Source organism: Amblyomma mixtum, chromosome 2 (genome assembly GCF_055824585.1).
Source record: "Amblyomma mixtum isolate Tamu chromosome 2, ASM5582458v1, whole genome shotgun sequence".
NCBI lineage: Eukaryota > Metazoa > Arthropoda > Arachnida > Ixodida > Ixodidae > Amblyomma > Amblyomma mixtum.
This window is the reverse complement of record NC_143013.1, coordinates 280,998,572-281,013,356: the sequence shown is the minus strand read 5'-3', so window position 1 is coordinate 281,013,356 and position 14,785 is coordinate 280,998,572. Positions and strand designations below refer to the sequence as shown.

Sequence of the window (14,785 nt, the reverse complement as noted above, 5' to 3'; positions counted from 1 at the left end):
TGTCTCCATCTTTCAGTCCGTGTCTTTTAAGCGCAGGTATATTTCAATATGGTAAACCAACTCGCCCAACAAACCACTCTGCTAAATTTCACTGTGAGTTTGGGTGCTTCCTTGCACAAACCAGAGAAAGTCTCCAAAAATGCCAATTCATAACGTCTGAGCCAGTGCACAAGCCTCACCAACTCATTTGCTAGTTACGCTAGCCATATAAAAATATAGCTCTTCTTGCTCATATGCCACACATGTGAACGATGCTAGCGCCATATGCACACCGAATTTCAACGAAATTCACGGTCTACGTTATCGGCGTGGAGGAGAGCGATTTTTTCTGGCTAGTGAACCAACATCCCAAAGAATGAAAATTTCAAACATTAACACAAACTGCGTCTTAAACAGCACCCCCGTTTATTGTGTGATTTTAGCGCATGTAGCAGAATTCTAAGTGGCCGGAATTTCCTATCCTCTATTAGGGCGCCCCTCATAGCCTGAGTCGTTTTAAACCCTATAAACCTAAACCTAGTTCATCTTTAACATCAACGACACTATACAAGCATATTTAAGACTCGCTTGTGTTCTGTGTACTTCCGCTTAACTAATTTCGTGCAGCTCGTCCAAATACATCACAGCAGAAAAGCATATCAAAGGAATCACCCGAATACTCGCATTAGAGCTTCTTTCGTGCAGGAGAGTACAGAATAGAGAGCGGTGATAATTACGTTGCTATTTGCTTAAATGTTACATGGTTTTACAGCACATCGCATATATCTTCAGAGCTACTCTCAGAAGTGTAATGTAGTGCAATGAGTTAGTCAATGCGGTATTTTGAACGGAGTCGTACAGGCTAGCGCCAATAAATGTGGCATCAGAATTCATGTATAGAGGAATCGACTAATCTTCATCCCAGTTAGCGTGAGTCACAGTCGCCTCTGTGCACAGACGAAAACATTTGAAGGCATGAAGGGCGTATGCTTTAGGAGTTTCACTGCCACTGTATACGATAAGCACCCCTTAGGAACCACGGGCTCTTTAATAGTTTCGTGATAACCAAGTCTCACTTTTCTTTTCGGCATTGTCGGGCTTCTTCTCTCCACCTTCCTCCCAGTCGTAGTCCGCGTTCATAAATGCTTGTAGGAAGTCGTCTTCTTCCTGAAAGCCGACACGTAAAGATGCAGAACACACAACAACCTCAAGTAAAACCCTTGACTAACAACGGCATAGTAGGCAATTTGCATGTAGCTCTCGTCTACATGACAACACTAAACAACTGTCTAATCGAAAATCAGTTTTTTTATGTTCTTATGGCATTAGATGTTTAATAAAAGACTTCAAAGAGGTTGAGGTTGACCGAGCGACTTTTGTACGAAGTAGAAAATCTTGCCTGAATTTAACGCTGTCTTATAAACTTCTTGCCTGTTTGAACATGCAAATAGTGTTTAAAGCAACCGGTTTTTTCCCTTCACTTTTATTAGTGCGCTAGCCTTAAAAACCCCAATCTGAAACTTCGGCCCTGTTAGTCTGTCCGAAGCCTCTCAGTGACCGGTATAGACGAAACAAAGTTCGTTAAGGAGCTAGATATTTTGCTCTCAGTGACCTTTAGGTTGCTTGGGCAAAGCGACCAGGGTCTCACAAGCCCCAAAGGTAGCAGCGCCTGCAACCGCAGGGCAGTGGAGCATCGCTTAACCGCTGCACCACATCGCCAGGGCTAGTATGAGAACTCCAAGGGATCTATGAATGTTCAGTAGAGAATGATCAGTTGCGCATATATGGGCAATCACCCATAAACGCTACTGCGTCATAGCTTTACCGTGAATCCTGAGTCATACTTCGCCGAACTTTCTTTAAAGACTGCTTGACATTGAAAACTGAGCCTAGAATCGAAGCCAAAGTGAAAACCGAAGTGCTAGCGCACCTAATCCCCATTTATCCTAACCACGCTAAATTGCCTGCCACTTTCTTTATTTTATGCAAGAATTTCATTAGAACCAGGTTATTTTGAAATCTTCATAAAAGCTCAGGACGTCCTCTATATAGCTTTTCACATCCTGAGAACAAGGCAGAAGTTCACTAATCAAGCATTGCATATACTATTCAAAATGTCTTGCTTAGTTACCTTGTTATGTGCCTTCCTCTCTTCTATAAAGTGTGAGACGTAAGCTTTGAACACATCTGTGCTCGATTTCGTTGGGTAATCAGGTTGCACCATCTTGTAAACATTCGGCATGAGGACTGCGGAAACAGCACCAGAAAGCAGAATTTTGTTACTTCCACGTTAATTGCTGAAAGTAGAAGACATTTTATAGTCACCTTCATTATAATCATTATGGGCATTTGATAACGGCATGGGATATTTTTTGAGAGGATGACAAGCGCATCTTCGGAAAGAAGAGTTGAGCACAGAATTCTTGAGTGCTAGCTATCCTGCCATTAATTGCGCCGAACAAAATATCCCTTTGAAGCACCTTACAGCAGCTTTATACTGACAAGCCCTCTTGAGAACTGCCTATCATCTTTCCCGGGGTCGTACTTTGCAAGGATCCATTATAAGTTTTCGTCTTCGGATGCATCTGGTATTTTGCATTGCTCACTTCTGTTCGGTGACGTAGTCGCGGCTTTCAAGCGTCCGTGGGAAGCGACCGGATCATTGGCCAATGGGGACCGGACGTCGATATTTGCATGATGCTGCCAATGGTTAACTGATACTTGCAGCTAGTAGCGAAAACTATCGAGAAAGTGTGGAGCTGCAACCTTGTGGTTTTTTTGACTGGCAACTTACTCCTTCCGCATGATAGTGCCTTCGCACAGGCGTCACTCCAAATGAAATGTAAACTGGATATGCATTTAAAATGGATTCTTTTACAATGCAGTTAAAGGTTCATAAGTACTTTCTTCTTCGAATAAAATGCAATTTCTCATTATTCACGGTGCCCGTTTTATTTTAACCGTAAGGAAAAAGCCGATGTTACTGCTCAACCGCCTTGGCAGCTACTACCTGAGGCGGCAGGATACATTACTTATTTATCACTACGAATATCTCCCAGGTTTTTTTCGATTTCGAGTATGGTAATGGGCCGACTATAGAATAGTAAACACAAGTAAAAGTATATCGGATAATAACTGCCAATGCCTTCTGCATAGAAGTATCAAGTTATTACTTACATAGCATCAGTGCTTTCCATCCGGCATCAGTCACGTATAAGCCTTCAAGGCACTTAATTAACGCATGGTTTGGTTCATTCTTGCTGTCCAACTCAATGCTGTAGTTCAAAGCAGCCGTAATATCCAGTGCCGTATGGTGAACAAGCCTGGAACAAGACTTTTTATTTTTATTTTTACTACACAACGCCGCTTCTGCTGGTGCTAGATTGTTTCGATCCCAGAACTGCTGCTGGCGTGTGAACCGAAATCGAAGTCAACTGAGCGCTGTGGCTCATTTTCCGGGATATCTTGTAGAAGGATGCTATTCCTCTCCCCGCAGACCGTTCTCTGAGATTTAGAGCCACCTGCTGAGAGAGTCGAATTTTCGGAATATACTATTGAGATGCGTTGTTTAATGATTTTTTCGCCACATCTTTTTTCTGCGCACAAGTTTAAGATAACAATCATAAAACAACGACAGAAACAACCAGACAATAAGTGAGACCAGAACATGGCCCCCGAACATTGCCTCCACCTTTTGTGAACACAAGTGCCTGTGCAGTAGCTAACCACTACAGCCAATGACACGAGACATAAGCCGGTCACCGTGATTTTACGAGCTAGGCCTGCGCGTGTACCCGTTTCGGCAGCTTGCAATTAGAAGGCTAAGATGCTGTCCAGCCACAACCCGTTCTTACGGCAGTGTAAGTGAGCACACCTTTTTGAACATGAGTCATGCATTTGGTACACAGGCAGTAACTCACTCTCCGATGTTTACAGGCTTGTTCTTGGTGGCTGCGTCGACGATGCGAGTTGTCAGTCTTTCAGCAGCGGTTTTGACCTTGACCACGATCTGAAATGGGCAGGCTCATGCGTAATACATATATTTACGTCCTTCTGCAATAACATAGTAGTTCGCCCATTTAAGTTGATCGTCACTGTGACGAGTACAGTTAGCGTACATTTTGTCTTTTCATAGAACTTGCACGTCGTCGAAAACCTACCACTTGACTGGAGATGAAAGTAAGATTAACAGCTTCAATTTCTTCTTGCTTTTGTCCTGTTATGCGACTCCCAAGCAACGGCCCTTCATGTTTTGAACCATAATTATTTTCATGTTATCCGATATTTTACCTAATATCTGCAACTAGTTTTATTTTCCTCCTTGCGGTTACAGCTACCTTTAATTTGTTACGACAATATGTCCCCTAATCAACTGTCATGTTATCATATCTTCTAGTTCGTATAATAAATGGAATTGGTGTTATTTTGTTCCGTACAGTACGGCTACCTTCGACCTCTTGTGACCATAAAGCCTGTTCATATGCGCTGTTGCGAATGTCAGTAAATAAATTTGCGCTGTTGAAATGGCGCATGTCCGTAAATAAAAAAGCAATCAACTAACATTACGAAACGCAAATCTCTGAGCGGTATGGAGTCTAAGATCAAGGGCATTCCGTTGTCGTCTGCTTTGCATTTCAAGACAGGAATACCAGAGAGCTGCACCTCACATAACTTCTTACCGTTCTTAGCCTCGTCGTGGTGACTTCCCGAGTGAAAACGCTCCTGGCTTTTTTCCACTCTTCGCCGGACAGGTTTAAGATGGACTTTCGCCAAACCTCACTGCCAACAAATTGAAACTCCTGCAGGTATATTAAACCAGTAAGGAAGAAAAAATTTAGAGACCTTAAAACGACAGTGCACAATTGCTCCGTTTTTCTTGGCACTGCAGCCTTGGCGGCACATGCATCGCATTCATTTAGGTAGGCTTAACGGTCGACTCCATGTGCTTCTTTCTTTGCCTAAACGAGCGCATAGAGCTCATTCAGCAGACGCACCTTTATTCTACATGGCCTAATGCTTTCAGAAAGCGAAAGACAACCGCTATCGCCTCCGTGTTAAAATAACTTGTTTCCTAGTGTCGTTCAGCCCTCTATCGGACAAGGTTGAGTAGATTGGACAACCGTAGCAAACACCGGCATCGCACTGAGCAGCGCACAAAGTATTCGCATATCTATCCTCTACTTTGATGTAGGCTAGACGACATCGCTTTGCTGTAAGTTCAGGCCGCAGCAAAGTCCGACTGCATCCTTTAGCGCAAGATTTAGTTCCAATGGCAGGCCTCTCGTCGCTCCTTATCCTGTAGCACGATTTGCTCCTATGACTGACTGTCATGGGGTCATAAACCTTTTTTGGCGGCCTCATAGAGTCGGAGGTATGGAGAGGACTACTCACAACATACTTCTTGCCAGTTGTGCGTGGCAACGTGCTTGTCAAAAAAGGATGTACAGCCTTTGTCAAAAAGTTTAGAGCCCAGTGGGTTTGCTTCTAAGCACGATTGTGGCGCTCCTGTAGCACTAACAGAACTCCTACGCATCGGAGGGAGCAGGACCAAAAACCTTCTTACCTTCAGGAGATTTGGGACGCTGTGGACGCATTACGAGCAAAGCAATGTGGCCCAGAAGAAGCAAGGCTGTACCAGCTCAATGAAACAAGAGACTTCGTTTGAGACACATGTAATCGGTACCCCTGTGGGTATCACCTGCTCTCCATTGAGATACCTGAGCGCCAAGTCTAGAGATTAGACTGGTGCCCTTGTCTTCTACGAACCGTAACACGCTTAGAACCTCAATGTTTTTTTTTTTTCATACTGTAATTCCAACGATAAGCGTATTGCTGCTGTGGCACGTCACCGCTCTCATTGCAGCAGCGATTTTCTGCTAGAACGAAAGAGCTCTGCTTCATGATCAAAGCTGCAAAAGCCGATTCCTCTTGACCTTGGATAAATAAATATTGGCGTGACTGGGATTTGAACCCACGCCAGTGAGAACAGATCAGCTTCGCTGACCACTGCTCGAGAGCAGGATGCTATCGCCGCAGCCTGTCACACCTCATGTTAAACTGCAACACACTCTCGCGCTGTGCATTGCACATCGTGGTCTTCATCAAATTCTATCTGAGGCGTGAACCGATCAGATCAGTTTAACCTCAATCAGAGCTTAACCCGAGTCGTCGGCAGATGATATTAGACTCAACACAAATTTGGCAACACAAAAACGACGTCCGTAACTTCTCTTGAGCGCAGTACGGAAGCCGACATTCTGAAGCTGCAGAATGTAGAGTCAACTTCGGAGAAACCACCACCCTCGGAACCAAAACAGATTACCAAAAAAGGCACCCAGTCGAATCTTCGCTCATTAGAACGACCTCAATCAATGTCCAACCACACAAAGGAAAACCTTCCACCTGTATACATGCAGGGACTTCGTTCTGCAGCCGACAGAAGAATAAAAGGAGCCAGCGATTATCACCGCACATCTTTAGCCTCCAGTGTTTCTTCAAACTCTGGCCAGTCCCCCACGGCGGTAATGCGCAACCTTTTTTGAGGCAGCAACAACATCCTCTTCCCCTCCCGCACCCTTCACATCTCCCGCATTCCTCCTTTCGGCCCCTTGCTGCCCCACCATGTATACTTAAATACGCTAGTCACGGCACCCACTCATTCCTGAAGAAGGAGCACAGGCGGCTTCTAAGCGTTGGGTTTATAATTTAAAAAGTTTTCGTTGGAGACGTGCCATAGTATATTATGAATGTTACTGGTTTGCACTGCTTCCCAGCACTGTTTTTTTTTACTAATAACTAATAAGAAATAGCTAGACACGCGAAGGCTGACATGGGACACCTTTTTCTAAAGTTTCGCTTTATTCGATAAAAAGGCCTGTCAAACCACATACATTTCTTGCATGTGCACACTGAGGCCAGACCTCCGGCTTTTTTCCCATTACACTTACCGATCTATCGGAGAATTTCTTGAACTGCGTGGCGAAAATGTCCCGTAGCATCTCTGGGTCAGCCACCACAAGTGTTGGCGTGGTGCCTTGGTAGGACCTGTGAAAAAGAAAAACTTGTTTTGTCTTGAATGAAAAACGAAAAGTATTTTAGCTAAATCTAATTATTGCTATGAAGATTAGTATTGGGTGATGATGGACTGCATTGTGTTTGTCTGCAGAACTAGCTTGAGTGTTCATAATAAAAAAAAGCATTGCATTTCGTGTCATACAACTCCCAACGCTTCAAGATGATTGCATGGTAGCGCTTCACTCTGCAAGGTAGCAAATTTACCTCAGGTTCTTTTTTCCCTCATTCACACTGCGTTATCATAAGCTCTCTCAGCACCGTATGTTGGATGCGGACGTTGAAGCTACAACTTGCAAGTAAACTTGCGGGTTGGCCCAACTTGCGGGTCAGCCCAAAGAAAATGCTGAGGGGAAAAAATTGTTGTCATGCCTCATGTGCACGCGTTGTCGGATCGTTTTAAAATGGTAGGGGCCAAGTATGGCGTGAGGGTTGTTTTTTCTGCTCCCAATAAGCTGGGTAAGTTAGGAGCAGCAGTTCAGAGAAAGCAGGAAGGTACCAAACGGAAGTCTGTCTGCAAGGTGAACCATGTGAATAAGTTCGTTAATTGCAAAATGGGGGTTGTATACCAAATCCCTTTATCATGTGGTCGCACTTACTTAGGCAAGACAGGCCGTTGCATTAATGTTAGGCTTATGGAGCATGCCGATTCATTGCAGAAAAAAAGACACGAACTTGGCAAGTCATTGCAGTGTATGCAAATGCATGCCATTCTATGACGATACAGAATTGTTATTTCTTCATACTGACAAGACTAGAAGAGAAGTCGCCGAAGCATTCCACATCACTTGAAAATCGAATGGTTGCGTTAGCAAAACTTCTTTAGCTTTGCAAACGAAAGAAATGACATTGCTGAACAAAGGTAGCTTGGAGGCAGGTACAACACGTGCGATTGTCGTGGCTTGTTGATTTTGTCTCTACTTTGATGTATGACTGTGCGCACGTGTGCCCATTTTTGTATGTATATATAGAAATTTTTCCTTCAAATAAACTCAGTTGTAAGTTCAGCGCCGTATTTGCCTCCTCCTCTTTCTGGTCCTGTTGTTTAGCGCTGTTTGTATGTACTTGTCACTAAAATAAGGCTGCCTGGTGGCATCGTGGAAGGGACAGCGCGCTGAATAAAGCGAGTCGTTATCGGTTATCAGTTAAGAAAGCTGAGCGCCTTAAATGCCCTCCTCAAAATATACCGCCATTCGCTGCTACCAGTTGCAATGCAAGGGGAACATATTAGCAGATAATTAGCAGTGGTATACTTATCTACTTTCGCAAAGGAAAAAAAAAAGGTGCTTTTTTTTCTTTGCAAAATGGTGCATGCCATTCTCATGAATGCAATCATGCCAAACATTTAAATCGGCCGCCCCTGCAGCCAACAAGTGAGACGAAAAAATCTTTAAACTTCTGTAGAACTTTAAACTCCGTTGGTCATCGGGAGTACACGATAGATACTTAAACTTCGCAGCATTTCGATGAAATCTTGATGAAAGAATACACTTCAGCTTTGGAGATATGGCTGCTCAGATCCAATAGGTATCGAGCAAGTAGGCACTTATATGGTTGATGAAACTGCCAACTATACCTTCGTATATTTAAAAGCTGGCAAAAAACACCTCATTACTGTATTTTTTTATACTGTCCTTCAATAGAATGGATTGAAGTTTACGCCTGATTTCAACCTTGATAACTGAAAAATTCCAGTGGTTACGGGCATCCTTACGCATGCATGTGGCTTATAAAGGTGCGTTGAAGGCCATCTAAAACAAGGTGCGAAATTTATTTCTTTATTAATCAAGCAAATTTTAAATAGTTGTACACAGCTCTCGTTTTCTATATGGCTCAAAATTGCCGGACTTTTCTGCAGCATGTTCTGCTGCTCCGAAAACAGTGAGCAAAAGCAACAATTTACCTACTTAGATCTTTCAGCGCCTACGAAGACAATATTTAGAAACAAAGCACTCTAATTCATACATATTCAATAGCAATAGTTTAAGTTTGATTCATTACTACACGTATACAAATAGAGGGATATGCTGAAACTATATCGCCATATTAAATGGCCGGTGCACGGCTCTATTACAAAAAAAAACTTAACCGCACTAGTGGCTTGAAAAACTGTGTACAATGAATAGAAGAATGCTAATTATTTTAAAGAAGTTCATGAAAAAAAGAGATAAACATTTAGTAATAAAAACGTACCTATAAGGGCTTGATCACATTTTAACTTTAAACACTCTAATACAGAAACAGAAGTTTTTGAACAAGTATAAAATGGGCAGAATGATAAAAAAAGGTATTTTCAAGAATTCAACCTCTTTTAGGGTCGCTAGTTTCTTCAAGCGGCATTTTTCCGCTACCTATTTTACATTATTTTTGAGTGTGTATTATCTGGGTTGAAATGCTAGTGCAGGCCATTACAGTCGTAAACTACAGTAAGCTCTGACCCATAGGCTTCTTGCTACAGGTAACTCAAGACGCCTTTCGCACATTACGGAACCTGAAGAGGTATAGCGTACCAGGATCTAAGTTTCCCCATACCATGATCTACCGAAACGCACGGGTTTTATGACAGAGTTACATTGTATATGAAGAGTACCAGCATGGTAGGGGTAACATTGTATATGAAGAGTGCCAGCATGGTAGGCGAAGGGGAGGAGCTTGCCACTTACCCATAAAGACGACCATAGCGTTTGTAGTTGCTGAGAACAACTTCGCAAAATGGCTGAAAGAGCAAAAGATACGGAAAAAAAAGCCAACCAGGTGATCTTTCGTAGCTGAAAAATTCGCTCCTGGGTTGTTTAGTTACTAAAGTGTTAACTGGGGTCAGCACTCTGCCAGCGCGGGCTAAAAGAAAGGAAACTTTTATTATCAACAAATAATAGAGGGAGGCCCAGAAGCCAATGCAACCAACTGCTTGTATACATCATTGTTCCATCATAATGCTCCCTACCGAAGAAAATGCTCAATCAGCATTCCTTCAAAATGTGACTTTATATCAGACCTCCAAGCCGTTATGCCTGTCTTTAGTAAATGCCTTCATACTATTTCGTAATGTAGCTCGTCGCACCTTTGCAATACTCAAGAAGTTTTGTTGGAACAGTATTAGCAAGAATACGTTTCAGCTTATGGAGGCAGGGTAGGCCCTATACCTCTCATGTGTTTTAGACAGCGTTTGAGACCCCTTCTCTCCGGATAAATACGTGTTAAAGGGGCACTGAGGAGAGCTCTATTAATATTTTTTTATAGCAAAATCCGATAGTTCGGCATTTCATGGCTTTGTTGCCACTTGGCCGGCAGCGAAATATGCATTTATTTCTAAGAAATTTGGATTCGAAGTTGAAATAGTTTTTCCCGCCGCTCTGATTCAAACTTGGGATTCTGCTATGACGACACAGAACTAAGTGACGTGAAACATGAGATTCACATGACGTAACGCAGACTCCGTGATTTCTGGCGGCCAGCAGTGCGGCCCAGCAGCAGCCGAAAAGAAAGCTACCGCCGGCCGCACGTTGAAGGCATCTATCGGCTACTGCGGCCGTCGCTTCGTTTACATTTGCACCGGCGTTTTGCCAGCGTTACAATGGATCCCGTTCTCGAAGTCGTCAACGAAGTTCTCGCAAATAGACGCCTTTAGCATACCGTGTACCTTGTTACCATTAGCGGAATACCGGGAGCCCCCATACCGCTGAGAGCAAGCGCTGATTGGTCCCGGCGCTGCTGGAGCGCGCGTAGCTATCGGGTACGTGGCGCCATCTGGCGACGTCAAGGAGATTTGCGCATGCATTTGCTGCGCCTCAGTGATTCGTAGCTTCTCGTGTCCTAGTGTTGCTAGAACTATTGGTTCTAGCAACACTGTTTTGTCCTATGACGCCATGAAGCTTGTACTTGCGAGTTTGGCCTGTGGCGGCGATACCTGTATTTTGGTTCTTGCTCTTTTCTATGTTACAGGAGCTTTGTTGTCAGTATGAATGGCGTTTTTGTAATCAGGAGCTGGTATTCTGTCGATGCAAGTCAACTTCAATTTCTCCTCAGTGTCCCTTTAAAGCGGTCTCAGTTGTGCCATTGTAACCAGCTTCCCACGCTGTCTTCTCTCAACAAGAACTATTTCTTAATAGAAATTTGTTCTTTTAGTTTGTTTCTTTGCTGGAGCCTCCAAATCTTCCTGTAAAATATATTTAGCTGCATTAATTTCTATCATTTTTTGTTGTACACTCGCCGTTTTATTCCTTAGATACTAGGCAAAAATAATGTATCTAGCACTTGTGGATCGGAAGAAACAGGGACAAATTCTGCAAAAAAGGAGGTTTCGAGATAGCTGGCTTCGAAGAGAAAAAAAACTGCATCATTACAAACTTTCTATTAAAAAATGCACGCTGATATATTACTTCAACAGCGATTAGCCAGGTACTTACCACCACAGTCACTACTTTTCTTTTTTATTTGCTACCTCGCTTTCCGAGTCTCAGCATCAGACCGATATTACTAACTGTATGATACTGGCGAAACATCAGATGTCAGGACAATGTCCGCTTGGTCAGTTCAGCCATAATTAAAGGTAACCGCAGCATTCATCCTAGATATTTTTAGCGTCGAAATGCCAATGAGCGCATTCTTTCCAGTCCGCTCTGAAACAAAATTGTTCCGTCTCATTCGCGTGTTCTTTCGTTCCATGACAGCTTTTCTTTTTCTTTTTTTTTTATTCGAGAAGTCTGCGGTCAGTAAGTTACCTTAAGCACGTCTTTGTGCGCTGCCAACAACGAGAGTTTTGAAGAATAATTACTCGCGGAAGACGCTAGCCACCATACAGACGCTGTGCCCGAATTCAGCAGCATGATAAGCGTACAGAACCAATTCTTCGACGTCAGTTATTCTTCTAATTGTCAAACTCGAGGCTCAGAGTAAAAAAAAATATTTCTATGGCTCATGAAATCGCACTAAAGTCACACGAAAGAGTTAACAACGAGCTTCAGGCAAGTAGGAAAGCTTATAGAGTTAAATTTGCTTAAAAGCTAAATGCTAAGAAGCTTCTCGTTGCTGCCAGATGGGCACTAGTAATCCTCCTAAACATGGAAAAAATAAATGCACCTGTCTCTTTATTTTTTTAACACAAGAGCGTTACACGTTGCTCATAGGTGCTCAACAGGGCATGGCTGGTCACCCCCTCAGGTTTCTAAAACAGCCATTTTTGCGTTAAAAATAATGTTCGCACACAAGTGAGGCTTAGAAAATTATTCAGGAAAATGGATATATTTCATATCTATAAAAAACAAAGAAGCGTTTTTTTAATTATTTTAGCTTACCGCGTTCTCCTAATAGGTATATAGTCTTCCATTAAACATGGAAATCCACAAAGAAATTTGTATATCTTTCAGAATGAAACGCTTGAGCATGTAATGTACTTCGCTTCAGTCGATGACGTTCACGTTGGCTTCAAAACACTAACCCTCGTCCTGTTTGCATAGATTGTACACATAAGTGCTCCGCGTTTTTTAAAGCTGCATTTTTATCTTTCCTATAAACCATGCGGTGTGTGGTTATTAACTCACCTTGGTTAGGACGTCGTATACATAGCGGAGGTATTGCCAGAAGGTAAGATATGCGATTCCCTTATCACTCCAGAAGGTGAAAGTCTTTCTCAGCCACCTAAAATGTGAACGAGGTGAAAAGTAGTTCGTAGCTGGAAGCTAAAAAATATACTTGAAGATATGAGATAACAAGCAACCGGACACGTCTGTGATGCATATTTATCAGGAGACGCACTCGCAATTGGTCGGTGTTAATGGTTACCTGAGGTTGAAAAAAAAATTCCCCATTCTGCTATTGTGAAATATCACTGCAGGAAACGCTGTTATTTCTATCGCCTGCTGAGGCCAATGCTGCAGGAAAGGTGATCTCGCGCCGCAAAACGAAGCAAGTTGGTCACATCGAGCCGAACAGAGCAGAAATTCCTGCATTGTTCCGCATTCATACGTATAGTTACTATTCGTGGTTTGAGTGTGTGTATGGAACATATGCAAGAAGTTTGTCGATTCATACTACGCCAGGAAGTGTCTTTATATTGCTGTGAAGCAAAGTATGATATCGTATGAGGTTTAGCACAACTTAACTCTCAAACAGCGCAAATAACTTCTTCCAAAGGAATTGGTTCTTCTTTCGCAAGGATATTTTCCCGAAAAAGACCTATCCGAAAATCCGAAAGAAATTGCCTGCGCACTGGTATGTTCATGGGGTATAATTGAGGATAATCTTGCGCATGGGTTCTTAAAAATCTGATACAAAAACACAGGACGGAACAATGTGGAGAGCCGAGTCTGGCGAGAGCATTCGACTATCAAGTGCTGCCTCGTGGGCACAACGGTTAGTGCGCTGAGCATAGTTTCATAGGGTCCGAAACTCCAACTGCGCACATTTAACTACACAATAAAAATGCTGCACTCTCCAAAATAATTACAAGCTAATCATCTGCAAACGCGAAAGTCATTGAGTCTCTCTCTTTGTGGCAATGCGAACCTAAGGTTCTGGTTACGCATCTTATCTCAAAGCATGCGCAACACACCCGAAGGTTTTACACTTCTGGTACCACCATTGAGAGAGGGTGACGAACGTCGGACCTGCAAAAGCGTTAACAACGCGGGGAAAAACGGACTGCCTCGGCTCGCAGCCGAGAGACAGAGGTTTTTTAAAGTTTACCAAGATGCGAAGAAATGTTTTTGTTCTGGAAAATAATAATAATGATGGTGGTAATACTAACAATAACAATAACAACAATAATAATAACAATAACGAAAATTTTTATTCCCCTACCAGCCAACATAGTGGCAAGATGCCCACAGTAAAAGCTGCCTCTTAGAGAGCGTATAAAAAGTAAATCAAATGCACCTACCAGACCAAAAGCGATGCCGCAAACACCAGGCTCGTGATGAACGCATACAGCATTCTTTACCACCTAATCAGGGAACACTGATAGGGAACAGAACACCAACTTGCCCTGCGGCACTTCTGTAAGCTAACAACCCCGTTCACAATTTAAATCAGTTTGCTTGCTTTGACACGGACACTCGCGCCAGAAAATGCCGAATACGTGGGGCGTGCGTTGCACCTTCTTCCTTCAGTAACAAATGAAATGGACAGACGTCGACGAAGTTCACGATAAGCGCAAGGAGAGATATGATAAAAAGAGCTAGGGCGACTGTCGCGCCCTTCATGGGAGCGAGCGAAGCTGCGAGCGATGCTTGGCGGGGTATGAAGGACACTTTGTTTAGCCGTGCGCTGGCGGTCAAGGGCAAAGCGACGAGAGCGAGGAAGAAAGGGATCGGCTAGCCCGCCGCGTGTAATTGGCTCCAATCTCAATATAGCGTCACACACTGGCTCAGACGGCAAAGGGAAAGGGAGAATAAATCAAATCTGGGCTGCTATGCAGGATGCCTCGAGTTCCGCACTCTCCCGAGTTTCTTCCAAGCTCGCGCGACGGCAGTCAGTGAAAGAAGATAGCGCGGAACGCGCACAAGCAGCAGACAATAAAATGTCGAAGTAAAGCAAGGCATGTCAGCGCAAGCGCAACCTACGCGTGCCGCGTCCACGTTTCAAACACACAAGATTGCACAATGCAGCGCGAGTGTCGCTTGGTATTAAGGCGAAAGCCTTTAATGCCTCATCGTTATCGACGGAAGGTTGTCAGCAGAGGTGTCACGCTTTTTATAGTCAGACCAGAAAAAAAAACCTTTGTGCACGAGGGGATTCG

General features: G+C 43.4%; 1 protein-coding gene across 2 annotated transcripts in view; it reads right to left on the bottom strand.

Moving 5' to 3' along the window:
• LOC149364168 (cytochrome P450 3A41-like) overlaps positions 1-14,213 on the bottom strand; it is a 31,726-nt gene extending 17,513 nt beyond the window's left edge. Inside the window, exons 1-9 of one of the 2 annotated variants that reach the window (XM_089574155.1) lie at positions 13,928-14,211; positions 12,591-12,687; positions 9,714-9,766; positions 6,927-7,023; positions 4,659-4,778; positions 3,900-3,988; positions 3,157-3,302; positions 2,111-2,226; positions 1,056-1,146 (exon numbers count right to left, since the gene is read on the bottom strand). In XM_089574155.1, the coding sequence (XP_089430281.1) occupies positions 1,056-1,146; positions 2,111-2,226; positions 3,157-3,302; positions 3,900-3,988; positions 4,659-4,778; positions 6,927-7,023; positions 9,714-9,766; positions 12,591-12,687; positions 13,928-13,980 (862 nt within the window). In that variant the 5' untranslated portion in view covers positions 13,981-14,211. Of the gene's footprint in view, positions 1-1,055; positions 1,147-2,110; positions 2,227-3,156; positions 3,303-3,899; positions 3,989-4,658; positions 4,779-6,926; positions 7,024-9,713; positions 9,767-12,590; positions 12,688-13,927 lie in introns of both variants that reach the window. The other variant, XM_089574156.1, reaches the window with a different exon arrangement.
• Positions 14,214-14,785: the final 572 nt, after the last annotated feature.